The sequence below is a fragment of the Onychostruthus taczanowskii genome, unplaced genomic scaffold, assembly GCF_017590055.1.
Source record: "Onychostruthus taczanowskii isolate IOZ18803 unplaced genomic scaffold, ASM1759005v1 scaffold58, whole genome shotgun sequence".
Taxonomy (NCBI): Eukaryota; Metazoa; Chordata; class Aves; order Passeriformes; family Passeridae; genus Onychostruthus; species Onychostruthus taczanowskii.
Genome location: NW_024503457.1, coordinates 6,027,140 through 6,054,596, shown reverse-complemented (window position 1 = coordinate 6,054,596; position 27,457 = coordinate 6,027,140). Strand labels below are relative to the sequence as shown.

At 39.8% G+C, this 27,457-nt stretch overlaps 1 protein-coding gene across 1 annotated transcript in view; it reads right to left on the bottom strand.

Annotated features, from left to right (window-relative positions):
- Positions 1 to 9,739: 9,739 nt before the first annotated feature.
- The window catches only part of TGFBRAP1 (transforming growth factor beta receptor associated protein 1), a 34,315-nt gene continuing 16,597 nt past the window's right edge, over positions 9,740 to 27,457 (bottom strand). The window contains exons 5-12 of the mRNA XM_041418104.1: positions 26,833 to 26,915; positions 20,711 to 21,052; positions 19,302 to 19,359; positions 17,813 to 17,956; positions 16,592 to 16,738; positions 15,125 to 15,284; positions 13,070 to 13,503; positions 9,740 to 12,458 (exon numbers count right to left, since the gene is read on the bottom strand). Coding sequence (XP_041274038.1) covers positions 12,270 to 12,458; positions 13,070 to 13,503; positions 15,125 to 15,284; positions 16,592 to 16,738; positions 17,813 to 17,956; positions 19,302 to 19,359; positions 20,711 to 21,052; positions 26,833 to 26,915 — 1,557 coding nt within the window. The 3' untranslated portion in view covers positions 9,740 to 12,269. The remainder of the gene's footprint in view (positions 12,459 to 13,069; positions 13,504 to 15,124; positions 15,285 to 16,591; positions 16,739 to 17,812; positions 17,957 to 19,301; positions 19,360 to 20,710; positions 21,053 to 26,832; positions 26,916 to 27,457) is intronic.

The window sequence follows — 27,457 nt, the reverse complement described above, 5'->3', positions numbered from 1 at the left end:
GGTGACCATTAGACACACCCACATGAGAGCACCTCCTGCTTCAGAGCAGAACAAGATAAAGTGGCTCTCATTTCAACAGACATCTCGCATTTCAATAGAGTGCCTCAACAGACACATAACCCCGGAGGTCACCGCTCAGGGATGCAGTAATGTGGGTACCAGGGCAGCAGCTGTCCCAGACGTGGGAAGTGAGGTGTGTGGGAGCTTTATTTCTGTGCCCATCCCTGCCTGTGCTGTGGGGCCAGACAATGCTGTGCTGAGGCATGAAGCAGCATGGAGTCTGTTTTCCTTCATGGACCTGGAAAGCTTTGCCCATTGCCAAGGTGTCAGGGTTCATTAATGGGTTTTAAAGACCTAAACCCCAAATGTACAAAGGAAATGCAGCAAGCTGGCAGCCTCAGTGAAAAGACAACACCCTTATTTTTCATGCATATCAGAGACACGAAATTGTTTTTGCAGGAAGGAAGCTGAAGAAGGTGAGAGGCAGAGTGAAGCTGCCGTGTCCGTGGTTGCAGGCTGGCTAAGGCTCCTTTGGCTGCAGCCTTCTCATTGCAGCACTCCTGATTCTCCATAGGCATCTGCCTGGCCGCAGCCTGCTGCCTTTTGCCTCTCACCATGTGCTTCTCCCCTGTAAGCACAGCATTTCCCACAGGAGCCGTTTCTTGTGCATGCTTCCAACGACTCGCTTTCTCTCCCGGCTGCTGCAGGGCAGGCGCTGCCAGAGCCCGGCTGGATGCGCGGGATGCGCGGGATGCGCTGGATGCGCTGGATGCTCTGGATGCGCGGGATGCTCTGGATGCTCTGGATGCGCGGGATGCGCGGGATGCGCTGGAGCTCTGGATTGCTCTGGATGCGTTGGAGCTCTGGATGCGCTGGATGCGCATGATGCGCTGGATGCGCTGGAGCTCTGGATGCGCGGGATGCGCTACAGCTCTGGATGGGCTGGAGCTCTGGATGGGCTGGAGCTCTGGATGCGCGGGATGCGCTCTCCGCCGCCGGGCACCGCCCCCGCTGCTCCGCAGCCCGAGCATCCTGCCCATCCTGCCCCGCAGCTCCTGCAGCCTGCTCGCTCAGACGCTTCGGCAGATGTGCATGATTAATGGATAATTTACCTTTTGCTGCCTGATTATTATTTTTCTGCCTTCTAACCTTTTCACTTTTACAAATATATTTTGACTTTGAAATTCTGGGGATTCCACTTATAACCTTTATGTTTATTGGTGAAGTAGCTATTATTAGACTGTTTTTCCTGTTCTTTCTAATTCTGGAGTTTAATTATATTTTTTCCTTCTGCCTTTTCATACAGGTGCAGTAATTAAATGGCATTAAATCTGTTTCATGATCATTAAGTAGGCTCGTTATTGTCCTTTTTGTATATATTTTAAAGTTGTAAATAAGTCACCTTCCTAGTGAATCTGCTTGGTATAACTTTGCCATCTCACTCAGACAGTGATGCTGTGGTTGTGCACAAAAACGTCATGAGTCAGGTACGGTCCCAGTCCCTTCCCAGCCACCAGCACAGAGAGGTCAGAGTGACCAGAGGACCACTGTGTTAGAGAGTGCAGCCCAAGATGTGCAGATGGGATGAGCCAAGGGGAAGAGATGAGACCAAGAGGGGAGGGATTTCACTTGGCTGTTTGGACCACCATTCTCAATGCCCTGGTGGCATATGTGGGTGCCTCCAGCCCTAAAAGCTGAGAGGGCACTGAGGGAACCTTATTTTTCCCCTGCCTTTTCTTTCTCTTGCTCTGTTGTGGCTGTTCTCCTCTATTCTCTTTGTAAAGAACAACTTGAATTGTGCTGAACATTAAATAATAAATGTAACTACTTAAAGCACTGATGACTGTTCAGGTACAAGTTCATTTTTAAACTCAGGCTTGTAAGCTCAGGGCACTTGGGCGAGACCCCTGACATTTTCTGTGGGCATGGAGGTTTTTTTCAGAGTTTCTAAAGTACTATTGATGGGCAAATGTAGTGTGGCCTTTTTTTTAAACACTATTTAAGGGGTGAAACACTATGTTGTTGCAGTGTGCATTATTTCAGAAAGGCTGAATTAATCAGCTTTATGTCTTGGCTGTGCAGGAATGGAACTTGCATTATTATAAGACCACACATCTTAAAATATGGTAGTGGAGACAGCAAATGGAATACAAATGCCCAAAAGGTGACTAGGGCAAGGAGCAGGGAGGAAGAAGAGGGGCTTCTTGCTAGCATAACTCCACAGTGTCTGAGCACTTTTCCAGCTAAGGCTGGAAATTTATTTTCCATTATTGTATGAGAATAAAAATGTATTCATCTTTTGGGGCACATATTCAGGTTTTAAAATTTTCTGGTAAGAATCCACAGAGAGTGACAAGCATGATCTGAATAAACATTGCCTCTGCATGGTACTTGCCTCCTTATGCACGATGAAGCTGCCAGTCTTTTTAATTGTGATTGTGTGGCTTTTTGTTGTGATTGTGTGGCTTTGTTTGGTGACCTTCACTGGTGCCATCAGCACATGTTGCTCCTAAGGCCAGCCTGGGTAATTTGAAACAGCTCAAGTGCAAGAGTAGTTGTCTGGGGCATCACCAAGTCAGCTGAATGCTGTGAGTCAATCTTTCTTTTTTTTACAATATTGTTATTGTTCTGCTGTAGGGTGCATGGCAATAAAGTTGATACCCATCTTTGATGCATCTCTTTGCCCCTGCACTTTAGGAAGAGCAGTGTGGGTGCTGTAGATGTCTCCTCTCGGGTGCCCAGCCTCCCACCTGCTGCTGGGCCTGGCTTGAAGAAAGCCTCCACTGGACAAGGATGAGTAAAGGACAGCCTTTTCAGGTTTTGCTGCACAGGTTTTGCTGCTGTCTCTGGCTTTTGTGCCCACCATAGAGCTGGAGCTGCTTCTTTCCCTCCACAACACCTGACATCTGTTGGGAGCAAAGTTGTGCTGGAGAGGACTGGTTGTACTGGTGGGAACTCACACTTGTGCTGGTGCTGCCTGCTTTCTTTACATTGGGGTTATCACTACTGGAAAGTACAATCAGTGAGAGCACAGTTTTAGAACCACCACTATCCCTTCACAGGTAAGGCATGACAGTATTCAAGGAGAAATGAGGCCAGTTTCTACCTTGGGTACAGTTTTCTCCCCCTTAAATGTTCCAAAGAACAGGAAAAAACTTTGTATGTCAGAGCATTCCCAGTGCTCTGACAGCAGGAGGACAGTTGTGTAAAACCATGGCAGGTAGTGATGCATAAAATAAGCATATCAAATCTGCTAGTTTGTTCATGATTTTCATTGCTGACACTACCTGAACAAGCATTTTATGAGTTTTCTGGGATGGCTCTGACCTGATGCTGCAGGTAGCACACAACACTCAGGTGCTGGGTTATGCAGCACTTGAGTATCCAGATAAAACATGATGGATGAAGATGGACAGGGCTCATCTTTTCCTCCATGTCCCCCAGCTCACCCCCACCAGAGACACTTGTTATTTATTGTATGATGCAAGTCCACAGGCAGCAGGGCTGTTCCCTTGGCTTCCTCAGACCTCTGCAGAGCTGGACAGAATGTGACAGGACTGCTTACAAATGCCTTCAGACTCTTCTTGGCATTAAGACAGTAAGTCAAAGTATTAGATATTGCTTCCTTAGTAAAATCACTAAAGACAAAATTTCACCATATAAACTTCATTAAAGTAGTGGGTGTATGAAAACATTTCAACACAAAAACATATTGCTACCAAGTTAAGAGTCCATGAATTGTTGTTTAGAGCACAGCTTTCCTTTTACTTAATGCAACATTGTAGTCAGGAATCTCTGTTTAGTTTTCCCTCATTTTTATCTTCTAGCATTTTACCAAAATCTAATATCAAAGTGTATGAAGTTGATACAAGACTGGAAGGGAAAAGTCCTTGAACTCAGGCAGAGGGAGCACTCCAGGCAGGGCCCAGCCTGCACTGCCCCAAGAGCCACACAGCTCGGCAGCTGGGAGGACGTGGAGGAACAAGGTGTGGCCAGGTAAGGGAAGGTGGCCAGGGACCCCCAGAAGCCTGGGGACAGAGCAGCCTGGCAGCCCCTGAGAGCTGGAGGAGTGTGGCTCATTCCAAGGCAGTGAGAAGGGGCTGGGTGGAGGGAGCTCTGCAATTCAGGAAGCCCTTGATATTTGTTCTGCTTTTACAGAAGTCAAAACCTGACTTGACAAAACATGAGGTGAGGAATTTGCTTGCAAACCTCTAATACTTTCTCCCTACTCAACTCCTGAGCTTTTTCCATTTTAAAATTGTTCTGGTTCATGATTTCATGAGGCCTGGCTTTTGCAGTCAGAACCCACTCAGTGATTTTAAGGGCACTTGCTTTGAAAAGAGGTCCTGTCAGGTCTTCTCTTTGGCTGCCTTCAAATCTTGTCATGGCATGGCTTCAATCAAGAAAATCTTTCCCTTTCCTGTCCACAGGGAGGAAAATTATCAGCAGAAATGATTATTTGTATGAAACACTGCACACTCTTGTGATTTGATATCAGGCAGATGGGAAAACCAAAAGCATAGGGTATTGAGGCATTGATAATTAACAGCAGCTTAACAAGAGACTCCTCCCTCCTCGGGGATTGAAATTTCTTTGGTTTGTAGTTTTTAGTTTTAGCCATCTGTGCTGGCTTTGGATGGGATAGAGTTGATTTTCTTCACAGTGGCTGGTTTGGGGCTGTGTTTTGTGTTTCTGTTGGACACAGGGTTGGTAATATAGAGATGTTTTTGTTATTAGTGAGCAGGGCTCACACAGGGCTGTGTGGGGCTTGGCTGCTGGCTGGGGCTAAACCATGACACCAGCACAGTTGTATGGGCATTCACATTACAGAACCAGAAACTGTGAGGAGAAGTACTCCTGACACGCTGACTGGAGTATCTGGAGGGGATGTACTGAGTGGCTGCTACCCAGAACAAGAGATTTCAGGAAGGTTTTGAAGCAGGAACACTAAAACTTCGGCTTGACAAATCAGCATGTCACAAAAGGCCACAGAGATGCTTTGAAATGAGATATGACAAGTTAAAACCTAAAGATGGATCAAAAAAAGGAATAAAAACCTTCTTTCGCTTTGCAAATACAAATCCCCAGTGAATGACATCTTTTAAAAAAGCAGATACAAATCCATCCTGTACTCCTCCCTCCCCATCTTCAACTGCTTGTGATTCAAGTAGAAAAACCCCTACTTCTGTCACACTCTGGGAGCTTTCTGGCATGACACTGCAGAGTAACCTTGTATGTTAGAGGGACTAAAAGGATTGAAACATCTTTGCATGCTGTCTGTGACTTTCAAACAGATACAAAGAACTTGCATTTTATTTGAATATACTTCTCCATGTTAGAGACACAAAGTACATAATCTTGAAGCTGTCCCGAGTAACTTGATAATTTTTAGAAATTCCCTGCTGATTTAGTCTTCCTGTAATATTTGCAAAAAAGCAAAGACAAAACAAACAACAAAAAAACCAAAAACAACAACAACAACAAAAAAAAAACACCAAAAAAAAACAAAACAAAAAAAAACAAAAAAAAAACCAAAAAAAACAAAAAAAAAAAAAAAACCCCAACCAACCAACCAATCAACAAACCAAAAAAAACCCTAAGAAACCCAAACTACAAAATAAATGAAACTATTTATTCAAGGCAAATGTACCTTTTAGGCTTTTACCTTTCTTTAACAGAGAGTATTTTGGATGTTTAAATAATACATGCCAAGAAGACACTTGGACCTTTGCCAATCTGGTTTCAAGCTTGTCAACACTGGTTTAAAACAAGACAAGTAGCCTGACACAGGATGACCCTGCATCAAGCTGGGCTTGGACAACATCTCCAAAGAGCCCAACCAGCCTAGATTTTTCTAGGATTTAACTTGCATTGGGATGGTGAGGCCCCAGTCAATGCAAATACCATGCTGACAAGGTGGTCAGGGGACAATATCTTCAGGGGACTATTGGCAATTATAGGCATTGGTAATGATGCTCATGACTGCTATTGGATTTTGAGGCACTGTAATCAGCCTTGTTATCTACTGAAAACCTGCCATGTGTTCAGCCATCAGCTTTCTGCTGGCAGCCCTGGCCTCTTTGACCCTATGCTGTCCTGCAGCTACAGTTGTTGCAGTGAACTGGACCTTTGGGACTCATTTCTGCCTAAACTCAGCTATACTCTATTGATTATTTGTCTGGGAAGGAGTTGCCATCTGGATGATTAGCATGGACCACTTTCTAACTGTCTAGAGGCAAAACTAGCTGAAATCCCACTGTGCTGGATTCACGACTGGGTTTGGGACTTAATGCTTTCTGTGTTACCTTTCCTGGATAGATGATGGATAGATGGATGGATGGATGGATGGATGGATGGATGGATGGATGGGGCAATGCAAACCACGGTATTACCTGCTGGCTGAGCTAATAAAATCATGCTTGTTGTGTTAGTCTTTCATTCCTTCCAGCATCATGCTGCACTCAATATTTGCATCCCAAACACCCTCTGTAAGAGCACCCTGAGCACACACCAATGTTCCCACAGCCTTCACTTCAGCCAAAGGAACAAACTTTACCTGATAGGGCTGTAGAAACCTTGCCAAGTGATCACAGACCTGAACTTCAAAACAAGAGCCCTTCCCTGAAGCTCCAGCTGTTGGATTTTAGCCCCACTGGATCCCCAGTTAAGCTGTGCACACAACCTGCCCTCAGCATCCAGGGGATGCCTGCAGCATTGCCAGTGCCTGCACTGCCTGGCAGAGTGGGGCTGGAGAGCAGCTGAGTCAGGTCACACCTGCATGCCCTAAGCACTCCTTTTCTGCACTTCTCCTTTGCATTCCCCTCTCAGACCCCTTAGAGATCACACCAGTTCCTTGGCTTACCACAGACTCTACCAGCCCTTACCACCCTTCCTTTCCTGAGGTTTCCTTGTCCTACAGTGCCACTGTGGCAGCACTGGGAGCAGCTGGTCCTTTGGGCCCAGAGGCAGGGCCATTAGTCCTGAGAGCTGAGGAGGAAGATGAGGAACACCAACACCGCTGCCTTCTGTAGAGTACGTAAGCACCAGCCTCACTTCCACATCAGGGATCTGACCCCTCTGTCAGTCACCCTGATGAATCCTCTGTTCATCAATAGATAATCTTTTCCCTTCACTTGGACATTCACATTCCAGGGTTTATGTATCTACGAATCCATGACAAATGTAATTAAAAGAATTTATTTTATTAAAAATCAACATATTTATACATTTGTACATTCCACATACTGCTGTGTATGTTCACCAATATAACCACTAAGTCCAAAAGCCTTAACGGTACAAACTTCCATCTGAACAAATTTACTGCAGGGGAGCTTCAATTTTGAAATCAATCATACATCACAGAATGTTATTTTCTTCTTTTTCATTAAAAAGTAGCAGCACATTTAACTACCAGTGTTCACAAGGCATAAGCCCCAAAGTGTTGTACAGCAAGAGAAAAATTAATTAGCTAATATAGGCAATAGGAAGAGAGCTCACAATGAAAATGTATTAGCTGCTGCCTGTTATGAACAGCAGGATGTTAATAAAACACTTAGAACCATGCTGAATAGAGACTGCAGCAAACCAGGAAGAGTTATAAAATAAAAAATTACTTCTTGATAGAACATATAAAACAAAATATTTTTAATGTCATTCAGGACAGGAGTCTTGCGAAGAACAGATGTTGTTATAAAGACTCAGCAGTCAGGATAATGCTTGTGTGTATAAATATGTAATAAAGTTCTCAGAAAACATACACATACTCTGTCCCTACCACCAAATATCCACAGCTCACATTAGTAGGGCTTCATGTGGCTGAGTAATAAAGTGACATTTTACTGAAGACAGATCTGCTCAGGAGTCCCCCAAACTCTCAAGATTTGTACCCATGTCAGTTAAATGCTAGACAAATGACATTAATCTGGTCAGGTAACAAAGGCTGGAAAGTTCCTGGAGGCTGGGAGCAAGGGAAGCAAAGAGAGAATTCTCATTGTAACTTGGACTCAGTGCAGACCTGAGCCACCTCAGTATGGGCTGTCTGAACAAGTCAGTTCACATGTATTTGAGGTGTGCTCTGTGTAACAACCCCCAAATGCTTATTTCCCCTGCCTCTGACAATATTGCAAGAATTCTGATATCAATGTGACAACTTACCCATTTAAACAGAAGAAATGAAGATGTAACTGAATTCTTTCTCATGAATATACAGCCATGAATCTTATTTTGAGCAGAGTGCCAGATTCTGAGCAACTTTTTTAATTAGGATTTTTCCTCTTATTGACTGAAAGAGAGAAAAACTGCATATGATGACACACACATCATAGGTAATTTTTACATGAGGAAGTGTGGAGCTATGAAAGTGTAGAAGAAAGTTTAACAAGTGCTTTTCATATGTACCATCATTTGTAGCAGTGAATGGCTGAAAAAATAGTCAGAGCTGCAATATTCCAGTAACTGGAGGTTACGTGTTAGACAAACGTGTTTTGATATCCACAGAGGCATCAGTGTGAGAGACTAATCTCATTTATTATGTCCTGAATCACAGGCACAGTGTCACATTAAAAAAAAAAACAAACTGCACTACTGTTTTGGTTTTGGCACATACAAACTTGGAGGAGACTCATTGGAAAAAGTAAGGGAGATGAATTTCAAATAATTTAGCAACAACTAAATTAAGGATAAATATTCTGGCAGAATCTCCACTCTCCAAGGGCAGGTCTTAGACTCCACATTCCCTAACTAGAGATAAAAAGATCACATAAAGTTTTAACTCCCAAAAAAAGCATTTATTTCCAAACTAGAAGAATGGTCAGAGAAATATTTCTCTTTCCTGCCTCTCCTCCTTCACATATGAAGTCAGCAATTAATACCCAAATGTGGTTCCTTCCGTGTTCACTGCCTCTGTGCTGCTGCAGCCATAACTTACCACAGCAGCAATGCTGGCACAGGATTTCAGGTACATAAACCAAGAATCACCAAACTGACAGTGCCAAAACAAAAGAAGGACTGAACTCAGGTTCCCCAAAATGAAGCTCTCTTACCCAAGAGGTGTTCAGTTGTCCCACCTAAGGGAATTTAAATGCAGACCTTTCAAAAATTTCCTGGTGACAAAGCCCAGAACACCACACAGCACCCTGATGTGGGCTGACATCTCCTCTGCTTGGGAATATTCCCAGCTGCTCACGTGCTGGACACACACAGGAAGAGCATTGCCCACCTGCCACCTCCCTGCTGAGCTCTTGCTCTGCCTCAGCCTCACATTGGCTTTCTTTGCTTTTTCCTTTGGCTACCGTGGGATTTCCATATTAATTAATTCAAATGAGTTCTAGTATAAAACTTAACAAAGCAACAGGTAACAATGTATCAATTTTTCCACTCCACATTTTTGCAGGGCTGGGTTTCAAAGACCTGGATGTCCCCAACTTAAATATCAATCACATTTTTGATTGCAAAAATGCTGGCTTTCATTATTCTGATTTCTGTACTTGTTCTGTATGTACAATTATTGGTTTTGCTGCATTTTAGCCAAAGTACATATCTGCAAAAAGATATTGACTATTAATAAAGAATTATTTAATCTTTTATAGGCATACTTTTTCTTGCAATAGCAACTGAGAACTTTCCTGAGGTCTGGAATGATATGATTTTTATTCTGTTGCAGCAGTAGTTCATCACTTCTCAGTGGCTAAAATTACCCTAAATCATGGAGAGGGGTCTGTTTTAGCACGCCCTTACTAAATAGGAAAAAAGAGCATACTTAGGATGCTGGCAGCAAAAGAAAGTATTTCTTAAGAAATGCATGCTAGTGCACACAAAAGTTTTATAGGGTCTTTGTAAAAGTCACTTCCACTCTTATCAGCAAGTATTTTGAGGACAGGGGACTACAAATTTTTCTATGCCATTACTGCCAGTTGTAGACACAATGTTCAAACCCCATGATACAAGACAGAGACTCTGCTTATACCAGTGCCACAGCAGAGTCACTCATGCCAGAACAGTCAGAAATGCCCACACTTGACTTCTTCTGAAGTGCCTCTCACTAAATGTGACTTGCATGTCTTAGGACAAAGCACTACAAAATTCCTTACTCGGGCTTTCAAAAGTAAGTAAAATTCAGCACAACAGTTATACTTTCCTAATTTCAAAATCAGGAGAAAGATTCAAAGGTCTTTGCTTTAAAGCAAAGTACTCCACACCTCGAGTATGGCTCAGGGACCCACAATACAAGAAAGATGTTGAACTGTTGGAATGAGTTGAGAGTAAAGCCTCAGTGATGATCACAGGGCTGGAGCACCTCTCCTGGAACACAGGTTGAGAGCTGGGGTTCTTCAGCCTGGAGAGAGGCTCTTGGAAGACTTTATAGCACCTTCCAGAACCTGAAGGGAGACAGCAAGGGAGCTGAAGAGGGACTTTGCATGTAGCAATAGGGCAAAGGGGAATGGCTTAGGCTGAAGGAGGGCAAGTTCAGATCAGATATCAGGAAAAAATTCTCTACTGTGAGGGTGGTGAGGCACAGGTTGCTCAGGGAAGTTGTAGACAACCCATCTTTGGAAATGTTCAAGGCCAGATTGGATGAGGCTTTGAAGAACCTGGTCTAGTGGAAGATATCCCTGCCTATGGCAGGGGCGTTGGAATAGATGATCTTTAAGGTCCCTTTCACCCCAAACCATTGCATGTTTCTGTGAGAAGAGATGGATATCTTCTTCCCCTGGATGAGGTCTGGCTGCCCCTTCTTGGAGGCAGCACTGTACTTCCTAAGCCAGCCTTTCTGTACAAGGAGGCTGCATCAGGACAACACTGAGGGACACGGTGTGACTCCGGGTTGTCCTGTGTAGGGCCAGGACCTGGACTCCATGATCCTGATTCATCCCTTCCAACTCAGATTGTTCTGTGATTCTAGAAAGGACCAAGCAGATACTCCATTTTGCTGAAAGCCACCACTGATTTGGAATTCTGAAACAGGGAGCAGCCATACCAACTCAACTGCATGCAGGTCAGTAAGCCTGGTATTTATTAGATCTTTACAGAATTCAAAGAAATGCTTTCACTTTGCAGTACTTAAGTTTATTTAAAGTTGTCATTTTTTAACCTCTCTTGGGGGAAGCTACATATTTTAAATCAACTTCTTTAAAATGGTTAAATAACAATGTGAATACATATGAGGGCAGTTAAGTAAGGGGTTTATGTTATTTGAAAAATTTTAGTTCACAGAATATTTAGTAGAATATAAAAAACCCAGTACCCCTGTAGTGCACTTTTGTAGATTTCTTAAAATTTTATGCCTTCTCTCTATGGTTTTGATTGCACAAAGTCATCCATAAGCACTAAAACCCATTTTTGTGGAGTTCCAACCTGCCTAAGTTATGTTATAGCAAACATTTAGCACATCATCTGTACATTTATGTATCAGTTACATCTTAATCCTCCAAAGAAATGCTAGAATGATAAGATCAATTTATTCAACTGTATGTACAGCATATTTGCATATTAATAAATAAATCAGTATTAAAGTCAGGGCCTCTTCCCCCATATAAAAGTGACTACAGTCTGACCAGACAAACTTTCTTTTTTCTTCCAAGCTCACCTGTGTGATTGAGGTTATTGGTTTCCACTCAGTACATTACAGTAACTGCAGGAGCAGAAACCTAACAGAACAGTGCTTACATTTAAATTCCATATAGCAGGTGGATGGGAGGGAGGTATTAAAAAGTGCATCAAAAGCCAACATTTTGTAGAGGAAAAAAAATGAAGTTGATAATGTGATCCTGTGGAAGATAATCCAGCCCAAAAGACATGCTGCAGCAAGCACTAAAATCGATGCACATCTCTGTCTTCATAGTAAGCTGCACGATGCCAATCTTGTCCCATCACTCTTTAGGAATTCCAACTCCAATAAATGCGATCTTGCCCTCCACAAATTTATCAACACCACAGTTAGTGCAAAGTGACAATTCTTAAAATGACTGTTTGCCTTCACTCCGTAACATTCATCCTCACTGTGAAGAAAAGGCTCCTTTTTTCTTAAGTGTTTACTCCTATTCACAGAAGAGCCCATATTTGCACCTCTCCATGTGTGGTAGTGAATTTTCTTTTCTATCTACATTCATTAGAAATCAAAAAGATAAGTAGCAGTATTTTATATTTACTGGAAGTCTTCCCATAAGCCCAAAAACTAGCTGTCCACCTTGATTTATACTTAAAGTAGCTGCACTGTTTTCTTTCCAGCCCACTTTCGATGGGGTATAAGTCATGGGAACTGTGGGAATATTTCAAGTCTGATTGCTGGAGCTGGGAGAATGATGAGTCACATTGGAATTGGGATGCCTGTTTGCAGCACAGTGCGTGTGGGCCACACTCCCATTGGGGTATCTTACAAACACAGGCTCGCAGAAAGGATTTTGGCACACCTGACACACCTTTTTGTCTGAAAGAAGAATCGGGGCTCCTTTTTGTTTAACCTGAAAGAGAGGGGGGAAGAATTCCAAATGTGAATATAACAAGAAAGGAAGGGAAACGATGGAGCATAATTGCAACTATACCAGATGGATAAAACAAAAACAGTTTCAAGAATCTGCTGTGAACTCTAGGCAACACTGTCCTAGCTAGGAATGGAAGAAAGCTTTATCATTAACAAAATCTACTAACAAGCTTCAATTAATACTAAATGCTGGATAATTTTTTAATAAATTTTGACAGGTGACACTGTAAAAAAAAAAAAGAATCAAAAATTCTGACACTCTCTCCTAGTGAAAGAAATGCTAACTGACACTTGTTAAAGTTTCTGCATGAACTTTGTTAATCTGCAAATCCCAGATTCACTTTATATTCATCCCAGAAGCTCACCAAGGTTATTCCTATTTCAAGGCTCCAACTTTCCCTTCTTTTACAGAGAAAACATACAATCAATTTTGAGTCTAGTCATCATGGCAAAAAAAAACCCTAATAAATGCCAAAGACATGAAGACAGCTTTTGTACTAATTCTTCAAACTGCTTTTGATTATTGTATAACAAAGGACTCAACTGTAAAGTTTCAAAGTGCTTTTATTTAAAAACACCCCAGTAACCTACCTTCTCATGCTTGTAGATTAAGTTTTCAGCTTGTGCTAACCCAAGTGCCACCTGAGTCATTCTTTTTGTGTGAATGCTTTGTCTCACTGCTCCAGCCAGGAAAGGGGAGAGGAGCTGCACTGACCAGCTGTCGGGCACCACCTGCAGAACCAGACCTGCATCAAATTCCGCAGCGTGGTTGTTCAGGAGATCCACAGCAGCCATGACGAGCGCACAGTCCGAAGTGCCTGGAGTTAAATACACTGACAGCAGCATATGGAAAAGCCTCCGCCTGTACTGCAAGTCTCTGTTCTCAGAGTTCCACACACAGTACTCTTCAGCAGCATGGAAGTCCTTCAACTCATGGACGAGGATATGCAAAGCCTTCTCGTGTTCTTCTAGTTTCCCATATAAAATTGCACTCTCCATGTGAAGGTCTGTGCCCTGGATTTTGTCTGTTAAATGAGAAAGAAGGCAATATTTGCTTAGTGGAGGAGACAACTGCTCCCTCTGCCAGTCAGTGCACCTATAGAGAAGGCAGATGCTTGTAAGCACAGGAATGCTCAGATGTATATGGAAAGATCTCTAACAAAAGAGTACCACAAAATATGGGACAAAGAAATTACTAAATAACAGGTAATCCATAACCACTGTCACTGACACCTTTTAAATTCTATCAGACACTGCTACCATGTACAATGAACCGTAAGATGAAGCCACAATTTTAACCTCTGCTTCTCCCAGTATTATAGGAGGTCCCAGAATAAACTCCATTAAAAAACAATAAAAATCAAATAGCATTTCCCTTTGAGAAAAAGACATTACAAACCCTTAATGCAGTTTAAAGTTTAAGTGTCATTAATAGGCAGGTAGAACAGCAAGTTCATCTGGCATTTCAAAATAAAGTAGAAAATAATCTAATTACTGTAAAGGTGACCATAGGCCTATGTAAAATGCATGGAAATACAATGTTTTTCTCACCAAAATGTTTTCGTTATCAGGGAGGAACACACTAGCTTGCACTGATCTCATTTTCATGTAACGTAAGAATTGTCATGTAAGAAATCCTTTATTTTGGAGCACATGGATTTCAGGAGAATAATCCATTTTGTAACTCTTGCCTTGAAAATTTGTTTAAAAACTGACTAAAAGATGAAAAAGAACAAGAATTTCAATGACTGTGCTCTATTTGCACAGAATTCATCACATAACATTTTGCTGCCTGAAAAGGCATGGAAACATTAAACTTTGGTAAATTATTTTAGTTGCTACTCAGCAATTTTTATTTCCATATACACTGGATTTTTTCCCACTGAATTTCAAAAAATCATTTCACATCTTTCAGTTCAATAACAAGTCACTTCCTTTTCATCCACTATTCCATCATTCTTCAGCCATAATCCTCCATACCTGAGAAGATTTAAACACTTGGCTTGCTTAATTGCATTGTATGTTTGCATTCCACTGGATGAAACATTGAAGATTATAAGCACCGACCAAGATTATAAGCACTGACCAAGGAAAATACTTAGCTCAACTGTTGCTTGCCTAATACCAACAGTAACATGTATGTTGCACTTTTCACTTTAAAAGATGCTCACTTATATTTTCATTTAACATGAACCCAAGAGTGAGTTTCAGGGTTGTGGGTAACAAGTCCTTGGCAATTAGATTCCTTAAAGTTTCACTTCCATTCATTAGAAGCAGACTGCTTAAAAAATGAAGTTGCAGGTCTCTCATTTGCAAAAGGTTGTCATGTCTTGTCATGCAAAAGTTCCATGCTCATCATTAAAAAGAAGGTGACTAATAAGAAAGTTCCACGCAGATATTTGTTCTGGCCAATTGGTATTTTGTCTCTGGTGCAGTGGCAAACATACCATTGGAGCCAATGAAGACCAAGGACACCACCAACATATATGCTTCCTAAATGAACCTGTGTCTGTCAGAAATGCAGCCTATCAAACAAAAACACAGAGAAACCTCAGATCTTTTAGTTTTCCACCCTTGAAAGAACTATGATTTTGTGTCCAGCTGGAAAACACATACATCATTTACAACAGATAACATGCAACCTACCTAAAATAAAGCGAATTCTATAAAGATCAGATTTCTGAAGCAGACTGCGAAGTTTCAACAGCAGTTCAGTTGTTTCTGTACAATTATCTGTGGTCTCAGATTTTAGCTGAAGTATTGCCTCCAAGTACAAGACAGCTAGATGAGTATGGTACTTTTCTTTCTACAGATGAATAGAACAATGTTAGCTCAGTTTACAAATCTCTTGGCCCAGAAATTATAGTGATGAATATATACTTAATTACATAGAAATGTGTTTTAACTTATTTAATTTGAATTAATCACAAAGTTTTTTGTCCATACAGATAGATAATTAATTCAGAGCAGCATCACTAACTACATTGTAAATACGGGATTCCTCATATTCAGGTATGTTCTTTGACCTTTTCTATTTCTGCAGTAAAATCTGACAAAGCCAACAGAGGTAGAATATCACTCTGAAGGCACACTGCTTTTTTTGTTATCTACTATCCAATATTCATCAAAATAAGCTGATGATTTGACTGTTAAACATTCCCACTAAATCATTCACAATAACCCAGTAAGTTTTAAAGATCAAATTATAACCCAGTTTTTACTAGCAGGTAGATTCAATTGTAAAGTATTTTCACAAATATTTTACAAGGTGCTGTGTTTAACTCAAAGAGTTTGTTTGGAAATATTCATGACATCAGAGACAAGTACATTCACCAGTCATGGTGTAACACACCTGCAACACCAATAAGGGAAAACCATGGATCTGATGTGCATTTGAAGAATGTGAATTAGTGCACTGACTCTGAAGAGTTCTTAGTGCTCTGCAGAGTTCTTTCACTGTTCATTTCCTTGCTTTATTTCCAGGTTAAAGAACTTCTCCTGTGCTTAAAATGTTTCATATCCAAATACAACATTTGGCTGCTTTTGTATTGAGCTAAAGCCCCCAAAAGTGTAATACACTGTCACTTAGGACTTGTGAATGCATCTTTTGAGCATTCAAAATCAAGAGTGGTTTGGAATTCTAGTGACGGGCGCATGGTTTAATTTGATTGTTGATTGTTCAAATCTCTCTAGAAAGACAGAATAAAATATTCTTACTTGTAAAACACTGAATCAGCAATTTTAATATATTGCTGCCACTGTGCAATATGATCAACCTGATGCTGATCATTTTCTATGATCTTACCAGAAGAAGATTTGAGCCTCATCAAGTGAGTGAAATAGAAGTATGCAACAACCAGATGTAACCCCTTAAGTCTGTGGGGACATAAGAAATTGTTTTGCTATCACAAGCACTGAAGAATTCAAAATAATGAAGGTATCCACTCCTCATCTTTTACTTTAATCTTAAAAACACTCCTGCTCTACTCTGAATACATTTGAAAGACTTCATATTATGCGTGTTCTTTCCAGACATTACCTATTTTCAGTCCTGTTGATCATAATCTGCATTCTGAATCCTATGCCTACGTTTAGCATTCTTACAGAACTCACCTGTATTTTTCTTTCCAGTACTAGATGTTCTAGATATTTGACACGTGCTTTAGGATATTTGTTAAGGCAACTGATGATATCATCTGGATTAAAGTTGTTTTTCTCCTGTTCTTCCAAAGGCCTTTTGGTGAAAATCTGTACACCAACCTAGAAAAGATTTATTGCATTTGGGAACTTAATGGCAACTATTTTATTAAATAAGTATTTAAAATTATAAAGGAATAGCACTATTGTTAATACATTATTCAGGAAGATAAACACAAAACCTTGGTCAACACCACAGGATTACACTGCCCTGTGCTTATCTTGATCTCACTCACTCCTATCTGCATACCTCAATTTGTGGTGTATACATTGTCCAGCCTATAAACCTTGGCTTGGGCACAATTTCCACAAAAAAAAAAAAACTGAATAGATTTGCACAACAGAACCAGAGACTTCAGACTTCGCAGCAAGAAAGCTTGAATTACAGACCAGAATATTCTAAGCCTTTTCACATGTGCTGATACAGACAGAGCAAGAGACTTCTGTAATTACCAAACGCTTAGAAATCTGCCACTGCACAAAACAACCATGCTGAAATTAATATAAATCAGGGAGTGACAATTTTCAAGAGCAAAGACTTTCTGATCAACATCAAACATCCCAGAATTTGTTTTGTTGTTTTGTTTTTTTGTTTGTGGTTTTTTTTTTTTTTTTAATTTTTTTTTTTTTTATTTTGGCAGGTTAAGTCTTCTAACAATGAAATTTTTTCTTGAATGGAGGCTATTTATTCCATGTCCCAGTGTACACAGATACTACCCATCCCCTTTAAAATAAAAAGCAGCAGCAACAGCTAACCTGCCAGATGATTTATTTTAAGATTCAAAAATTATCAAATAAAAAGCAGCAGCAACAGCTAACCTGCCAGATGATTTATTTATTTTAAGATTCAAAAATTATGTTACTCAATATGAAGAAAACAGAAGACATGCTGTGTTTTTAATGCTCTAAACTTTGTTTTCAGAATAAAAAGAGGCAATTATCACTACCACCTGCTAATAGAGGGACTTGGATGAATTGAGAAACCTCCAAGTTTTCTTCTGCTGATTAGTATTTAACTGGCATTAAGTATTCTGCAAAAGGTCCAATCAGCTACCAAGAAAAGTCAACATTAAAGAAAACCCAAACACCACTGCAGGGAAATACTGATGTTCTGTTAAAAGTGTATCAATCACAAACCTCTTCATTTTTTTGTAAAATCCATTCAGAATACTTCCACACCAGCTCTTGGTCTGAGCAGAATGTAAGGAAGTCTACTATGTAGTCATAGAGATCTGAACGTGTAGAATCTTGAATGTCTCCATCAACTATTTTCACCCATAACTGCAACAAAAACACACAGATTAAAGTGCTTAAAACATGTACTAGCTCTTCCAGCTCAAAATTTATGTCAGCTACTAAAAGACTTAGTCCAACACTTGTGGAGTTAGAAAGAGTTGATGAGAACATCAGCTGCAAGGAACATTGCTGGTCACTCTTGCCATCACACCCTTCTCTTGCATCTGGCATATTCACCAATTCAGACCCCGTATCATGTGGGCTCTCATTCTGGGAGTGACTAAAGGAGGTACACTAATCACAAAAAAACCTTTTATCAAAAGTCCTTTTTTCCAATGCATGGTATATTTTTCATGTGTTCTGTGTGTGCAAGATTAAAAACAAATTATACAAGCAATTTAGAAAAAAAAACGCTGCTCTGCTTTTCTTTTGTTTTGACTGAAGAAATAATATCACAAGTACCATGTGATATTATTTTTATATACATTATAATTGGAATTCAAATGTGCTACACTTAGCAGACCAGTTTAGCAATAAACCTTGTTTTTTGCAGCATCAAAATTCTCCCAAAATTTCTTGCACATGACAAATGTGTTTTTGTTGCCCTTACATGTTGTCTTCTCAGACCATTATTACTATTTATATAACTGACCTGAATGCATCTGATAGGGTTACTGTGATTAATGTGTTCAAAAAGCTGCACAATAAGGCAAACTTAAGATACTGGATATGGTCTGAGACACGTCAAGAACATTCTAATTTCTCTAGATGGAGTTTTGCAGACACAAAGGACAGAATTATTTAGTCTGCAGTGTACAGGCCACTACCAGTATTAGTGACATCAGATGGAAGGTCCCCAAAGGGATTTCTAACTCAGCTGAAACCCACAGATCTTGCAGAATGTGTTCACTCTTCATCACCAGGTAAGCAAATAAACTCTCAGTTGCTGTTAATGTCTGCCATGAGAACACAATGCTGTTTCGCTGTGTGTATACAAATCAATCAGCACAGGGCATGCTTCTTGAGTCCCATAAATATCTTTTCAAGTGATTGCTTGATTATTTTAGCACTTTTGTCCATCTTTTAGGAGTATAAACATATGTTCTGGTATGTACAGTTTTGCTTTAAAAGGATCATACAAGTTGTCAACCTCAGGAAGTTGAAAACTTCAGTAGTTGTCAACTTCAATAAGCTACTCAGACTTTTCACATCTAGCATATTAATTTATTCAAGGAAGTCAGCGTAAGTTTCAAGTTTCTCATTAACACACATACATACACACACATCACAAACTTTTCAAACAGATAAACTAAGACCTCAGATTTTTATCTCAGAGCTAAAATGGTATTTTGGAATGGTTTTCAGATGACACTAAAAGCTTTATTCTAACCTGAAGTGCTGCAGCATCCTGACCATTGTAGTGATACAGGAGACCAAGAGCAAAATACCTGTAAAGAAAGAGAAGATAATATTAACATTGCTAGAACTTTCCCACTAATTTAACTATGGATGATTAGCACAGAGTGCAATGAATAATGGCTTACAATGACATGTACGTGGCCATGTCTGCACTTCAACAAGTCTCTGTAGGCTTTTTTTATGAATCAAAAGGGAGAAGTCCTGCCCTAAAAGTGTCTCCATCACTCCTGTCCCCAAGACAGTTTGAAGTTACCAGATCCAACTTATCCAAGTATGTGCCCAATTAGAAATGTTTCCCATGCTGTTCTGTCAATTTTATGTACAGACATTACACACATCTCCCAGGAGTTATTCTTCCAATAGTTCATCAGCTGTCGTTAAATAATATTTTATTATGTGTTTGTTTAAAACTCTGTTTTACTATCAGAAATGTTCTTTACTGTGGTATGGAGTCAGGTCAGGCAAAGAAGAGCTTTGTACAGTGCAACTTCAGAGTGTTTTTTGTGTACTCTAAGAAAAATACAGCCAAGTTCTGTAATGGCTTTCCTCAGGGAAAAATGTTCTAACATTCATTCAATTCACACTTGCAAAAGTATACCATGCAAACCACACTTACCAAAAGTTTAAAAAAAACACTTGAAATAAATGAAATCACCCCAGTTATAATCACGACTAAAGGCTTCCTCACTAGTATAGCTGCTACTACTGCACCAGACAGTCCAAAGCTAAAGAAATGAAAACCAAAATAGACATACTGCCTAGGGCTGGAGTTTGTATTTTACACACTTACTATCTAATGTTCCCGGCTTAATGATTAATTCTCTGCCTTCTGGCATTTCTGGTTTAAAATCATTTGCAGTCATCTTAAGGAACCTCTTTTTGGTCAATCAGTGGAACATAGAAAGCTTTCAATTCAGAACTAAGAGCTATTTCCCTGAACAAGCAACTACAATTTTAAAGGCACTAACTGGTTAATAACTTTTTCCTAAGGCAGTGCATGCTTGAAGGCATCTTTTCATTCTGTCTGTGTACAACTACTGCAGCCATTCCACTCTCCCATTATCTCAAGGGCAAACATTTAACTTTTTTCTCCCAAACTTGTACCAGTTCTTTATTTTTGTGTTGGATACAGAAACTTTCATGTTGAATTCTGCATTTCCCAGGATAAGACAATGCATTTCCTTTACCTTACACTGTCAAGTAATAGCTTTTCACCAACATTTAAAAATGCTAACAATGTTAATTCAGACTGAGTTGTCTTTTGGACAAGTGTAAGCACAGGAACTACAGGTACTCAAACATATTGTTCAATAAGCCAAGAGCATCTAAGGCAATTTTCCCTCTGGTCTAGAAGGTGCTATAATAAAAAAAACCACTTACTTTTTGTGTTTTTCCAGCCAGGCAGCACTATCTGTTAAAAGACAGAAGTTCTCTGAAACTAGGAGATCCAGCAGGCTTTCATGATTTGCCTCTGCATACAGTTTGAGTAAAGCAGTGTCAATATCCTCCTTGTATCCGTTTGCAACCTCAGTGCTGCGGACTTCATTCAAGTAACTCATGAGGAATCGTTTGCATTTTGTCATCTTCTCCTGGTCCCCTTGGGTCAGCTGGTTCAGGTCGGCGTACTCGTGCAGAGGAGGATGAGTCCGGATAAATGAAGAGGAAGTAGGCAACAGGAAGGGGTACAGAGAGATCAGCTCCCGGACATCAAGCTGGCCGCTTCTGCAATTACAGTGTCAAACTAGATGAAGCAAAAAGAAAGAAAAAGTATACATAGGCACAAAAAAAAAGTGTGCTCATATATGGTTAGAGTCAGGACACTACATGTAGGCAGTTTCTGGAATATTTTTTGCTATATTTTTATCATTCTTCCTCCTCTAGACATTGAAAGCTCTGAGAATTCAGAGACTGGACAGCCTTTTGTTTTTAAGCTTCCACAGCTGTTCTCTGGCATATACAAAAATCAGCTGAACAGCCCTACAGCAGTCCTAGGACTGCCCTAGACTTCATCCATACATTATGGGAGCTAGTCTTCTGTTGGCAGAAAAAAAAAAAAAAAAAAAAAAAAAAAGGGCAAAAGAGAACCCTTTTAGGCAAGCCACAAAGATTGTGCCAGTGTAATTCTGGTGAAGGCAGAAAAAAAAAAAAAAAAAAAAAAAAAAAAGGCAAAAGAGAACCCTTTCAGGCAAGCCACAAAGATTGTGCCAATGTAATTCTGGTGAAAACAGCAACCAGCAACTTCCTGTACAAAACTAAAGCTTTCACAACATGTGTTAGCATGATGAAAACATTCTCTCCAACCCTGAAATGCACCAGATTCCTCACTTGGCTCTCTTCTTACAGAAGTTCTGTAAGCAAACCACACATACTGATTATGCATCCACTTAACCCATAAGTCTGTTGCACAGGCAGAGACCTTGGGTGTACATCTATGGAGGATCCCCTGGAGTGGCTTTTCCACTTTGTTGTGAAGGATACCCTATACTTTTATTCAGCAGCAAGTTGTAACACAGATATGCCACACAAAATGTTTTTCTTTCAGACTAGATTGAAATTCCTCAAGCTTTTAAAGAATGCATGTTGTGACAGAAGAATTTTTCTTTTCACACATGGCAAACAATCCCTAATTTTCACAGCTAGAGTGAACCCTCTTTTCAGGCCTTGCTTTAGAAGAACAGCAAGACATCAGGATATTTTATAGTATTTTATTTCACTATCAAAGTTTTTATTCAGAATTCATGTTTAGATATTAATGCTACTGAAGTGCAGGAAATACTGTTGTTGAAAAAAGAAATCAAAATGAACTTGACAGCTCTCTAAAAGAAACCCTGTTTATTTTGTTGCAAATAGAACTTTAAAAAATAATTCTCATCTTCCTGGTGATCAGCAAACTCAGACTTTCTCTTCACAACTTTGATTGGAACGAATTCCAAAAAGAAACAAATGTAACACAGAAGTAGAAAAGCAGCACATTTCCACAGGCAATAAAGTGTGAAAGGTCATCATAAAGAGGCTCATCCTTTCACTACAGGCATGCCCTGCATCATTCACTTCTTGCCAGAAACACTATTCCGAAACCATCCAGGAAATACAAACTAGTAGGAGCCATCACCATGACAATCCCCATTTAGAACTTTTCTTTCAAGTTACTACAGTGCTTTGGCTACAAAAATCTACACCAGAAGAAGGAAATTCTGGGAGAAAGCAGCAACAGCAAATTTAAAAGCAGCATCCTCTCTTCCAGAACCTAGTGAGTGCAAAGCACAGGAGTAGCAACACAGACAATAGAGAAGAACCACAACAGACAATTGGGAAGCATTCCCTTGAAGAGAATCTTGAACAGCAGGTTTTCCCAGTTCCTATAGAGAACTCCTACTGCCTAAAGCCCACCTCTACACTACAAAGACCCACCTCTAACAGAAGGTAAAGCATTCGGGTCTACTTTTCAGATTTCTGCAGTTGAAATTTCTTTTAATCCTTCTTTTGGGATTTGGCTTTGAAATTCTTAGATCTACATTATGATAAGAGGTAGAATAAGCCAGAAGTAGTAAGTTCTGGCAGTGGCATGACCTGATGGTTCCAAGAATATTTGAGCTTTCAGTATGAACTTATCACAGTAACCTAATTGCAGCTTTAGTTACCGCAACTACTCTGAAATTTCAAGTCCTGAGATTAAGTATATTATATGAGATACATTACACTAGAAAATTAATGTTATTTGAAGAAAGAGATTTTTTTTCCCTCCAATCCAAACAAATCTTCCCTGATTTGTCTTAGAACAAAAGGCAACCCATAATTAGACTAATATCTACAGGCTGCTCAAAATTTATGCAGAAAAAAGGAGTCTTAATTAATCCAGAGAAATTAAAATATAAACATCAATTCCCCATGCTAGCTATGCTGTCAAGTATTTGGAGATGGCCCTAAGCTTGAACTGGAGACTATGACCATTGAAATACATGATGTTAAAAAATGTTATATTTAATATGCCACTTTTAATAAGTTTCAAAACATTTTCCGACTTCTACAGTAGCTTCTGAGTCCTTTCATCTTACCATCCAAGATGGTAAGATGAGGAAGCAGTCAGCTACCTTACCTCTGACTTCACAGATTCTGGCCTCAATGATGATCTGTTTCCAAAAGGAGAATCCAATTTAAACTTTGGCTAGCCCACAGCCTGAGCTGTGAATCACCTGTGGCTCCCTGAGCAGGTCTGACTCAGCCTCAGCTGTACAGTTTTGTTCTCCCCACAGCAATGGTAAGCAGTAATCAAGCAGCCTCCTTAAAAGCACCACATCATCCCCAGGCTTCTTCAGAAAAATACCAAATACTAAACAATGACCCCACCTGCACAAATGGCTAACATTCAGCTCAAGCTTATGGCCCCTGGGATTTGTGGACGTCTTGGGGATCTTTCCTACACATCTGGACAAAACTCTTTTAGAGCAGCTACAAAGGACTTAATCTCTTTTGAAAAACATGTCTGAGCCTTCAGCTTCTAGCATTTCAGGCTCAGCAAAGCACAGATAGGAACTTATCATGCAGTAGAAAACAAACTCTTGAGACATCAGTGTTGTGAGAAAACTTCCCTTTAAGCAATTCTGCATTAGGCTTCATATATATAAACAATGTAACAAGAAGAATCTATAAGTTTTCAGGAAACTTAGGCCTAAATTCAGACCCTTGTATCTACAGGTATCAGAGATGCCAAAGAAGTCTACAGTGGTAACTGTTTTGCCTAAATCCTACTGGCTGTATTGGAAGCCTGTATTCTTGAATCACATTTAAGATGCAAAACCCACATCATTCCTACTTTTTATTTCTCCAGGTACAAGTACCAGCAATTTCTTTAACCTTTTCAGTGTACCAGAATTCTCTCTATAGGCTTTCTAAGGTGAGAAATACTGTGCAAAGAGTTAACATTCTTATTTGTTTAAAAGAGTAAAGTTTAGAAAAGTTCCAGTATCCAGTGGGTCAGAAGGCAAGCAATATCTAACCATTAAACACTGAAGAGAACTGGTTTTCCTATGACAGTTGCCAAACATCTCAGTTAGGCATGGAAAATTCAGCAAATGACCTCCTAAAAAGCACTGTTTGTTAACCCTAATGATAGCAACATGAAATAGCATAACTATAAATCACAACTACCTAACACAACCACAATACTGTTATTGCTTATAACAGGATTTGTCAGACCAAAAAAGCCCTACTGCTATTTCTCACTCAGTTTTAAGGCTAATGAATCTAGCTGAAGAAAATGATCCTCTTTATGTTGAACTATTTGAGTTTCAATAAAGCTACACATTCTTCCTTTTTGTCAACCTTCTTCAGTATTCAGAAGCATCAGCATTAACCATGAGGAACTTGGAAAATTATTTCTCTTAAAAGTTCCAGTCTTTAAGAACTATGAATTTAAGCATAAGATAGAACTGTTTCTTGACAAGGTTATCCAAGAAGGGTAATGCAAGAAAATGAAGACCTTTAATCCAATATAATTGCCCCTGCTAAGCTGTAACTGGCAGATATTTTCCAAGTAGTGAGACAACCTCACTTCATATTTAGCCAGAAGCAGGACCACATACCAAACCAAGATCTGAGGTACTGTGGCTACCCTGTTTCACTGCTTAATACCCTCTTTCCTCAGATAGGTACCAAGTTTCCCTTTGACATTAAGATTGAAGTGAATTCTAAAACAAGGTTGAAACATCTGCAGAGCAACACACCGGGATGGGAGGAAGTGTTTTCACAGACTGCCACTCTCCCATTTTGCCTGTGAGCATCAGTAAGTTTAAAATGAACAAGATTGATTGAGACTGTATCAGGGCACATGCAACTGTTACTCTAACTCAGTGTGCCCACCAGGGCTGAAAATCAAGGAACCTGATTACCATAGCAAGTTTTTTCAGTCACCAAAATACTCTGCTTAGCTTACGTATGGCTGGACAGAAGAAAAGCACAGAAACATACTCTGGCTTTCTTCCCTAAGCAGACATCAGCAATTCATTCATCAGCAGAACTGTTGTTCTGCTTTGGAGTTGCAGCTTTTAGAGGAAGGGAACACCCTGGGATGCTGCCTGAGCTGCAAAATTTGTGGCTGGCCAGCACATTTTCTCATGAAGCATGTTTGTTTCTATGGAGGAGCTCCCACAATTCTATTCATTAAAGCTTACTTGTCAGATGGACTGATAGCTGGATGGAGGATACATAAGCAACCCTGGCTCCTTCCACAAGTGGTAGAAACCCCTCACAGGATACATTTCTTAAAGCTTACTTGTCAGATGGACTGATAGCTGGATGGAGGATGCATAAGCAACCCCTCACAGGATACATTTTCCTGTTTTCACTGCTCTTAAAATATTCTTAACTATGCCCCACTCGTACTTCGGCTTCAGATACACAACCCAGAGGTCAGATACACAAGTGTCTGAAAGATAAGGGTGGAGAAACACTGCAAGTTTCTCACTAAAGACAACAATTACTAGCTGAGGGAAGTGGTTGTGGCCAGAAAAAATTGTCTGTAAATGCTGCTCAGGCCTTTCCTGTCATTCCCTCATCTTCACTCAGTGTACACTGCTCATCCAAACCCAGTGTCTTTCATTATACTGGTGAACAGGAAGTAAAATGGCAAAGTCTCTCACCAACAGCAGCATTCCTCAAAGCTTTGCTTTCCTCAATGCATTTCCATATATCCAAGGACAACTTTTTTTCTACACTGTAAATATGCTTACGGTATACTGAAAACTGTCTAACCTTAATCCTATTCCATAGACTCTAAACTGATTTAAAGTGAATTTCAGCAGATAACAAGGAGAGTTATTTTATGTGGTCAGCATGCATTCCACTAACTACAGACAGTGTCGCATCACAGGATGAGGCATGGCTAGCAGAAATGAAATTATCAGGTAGAATAAAGATAACAAGCAGCATTTTCTGAATGAAAGTGGAATATCAAGGTCAATTTATAAACAAGTGACTGCTGAAATGGCTAAATCAGCAAGGTTAGTACAGACTTCAAGAACAAATCTGTCTTCTGGAAAAGGTCTAACAGAACAAGTGGTAAAGTAAATTCAGTATCAACATCCTCATAAAAAATAGTGCAATTGTGTCAATAATATTTCAATTGTAACTAATGTTTAAGTTATACCTTTTGTTAAAAGTATTTAAAAAAAAAGAACAAAGCAATGTTCATGCTGTAAATCACAGCACAGACTAGGTGATAAAGCCTTGACCTTCATGGGCATAAAGCAAAAAAATCTCTATACATACAACACACAGTTCTTAATGCTACTATGGTTAGCATTCCAAAAAATACCAGTTGCATTAACTCTTCAGCTAAAAAGTTGTTTCAACATTACTCTGTTCTTAACCACAAGAAAAGCATTTTATTACAGTGAATTCACATCTGCATCAAAAAACATTCAAGCAACTAAGTTTTTCAAACAAAGAACACTAACTTCTTATTTAAAGAAGGTAAATTATTAAATTTCTTGTCACACAATTACCTGAAGAGTTCTTTTGCTTCAAGGAACTGAAGCTGTGCAAACTGTATAAAACCTGCTTGCTGCAGGATTCGTTTGTACATTACCTATAAAAAAGAAGGAGGGGGGAAAAAAAGTTTTATTATATTTGTATTTATGTACTAGTTACTAGTGCAATAGCTATATAATACTAGTTACTATTGGTAGTTACTACTGCTATAGCTACCTGCCAAAAAACACCAAACAAATCATCTTCAGCCACACCTGACAAGTCACGAGCAAAATAAACCTTGATCCTCTACATTTTAAATTATGTACCTGAATATATTGAATCTGCTGCCCAGACTCATTTCTTACACAAATGTGTGTGAGCACAACACTGCTCATGAGAATTATGTACCTGAATATATTGAATCTGCTGCCCAGACTTTCTTACACAAATGTGTGTGAACACAACACTGCTCATGACTACTTACTAAAATCAAAGTCAACAAACAGCAAGTTTGAGTTTTCTTGTTCAAATTATGACTTATCTGACATCACACTGACTTGCCTCAGGTTTTTTGTGTTATTTGCAAACATAAAAGCCAATGGTTATCTTTGAAGTTCCCCATGATTCAGTAAGCACAAAAAGTAAAGATGGTCCCAC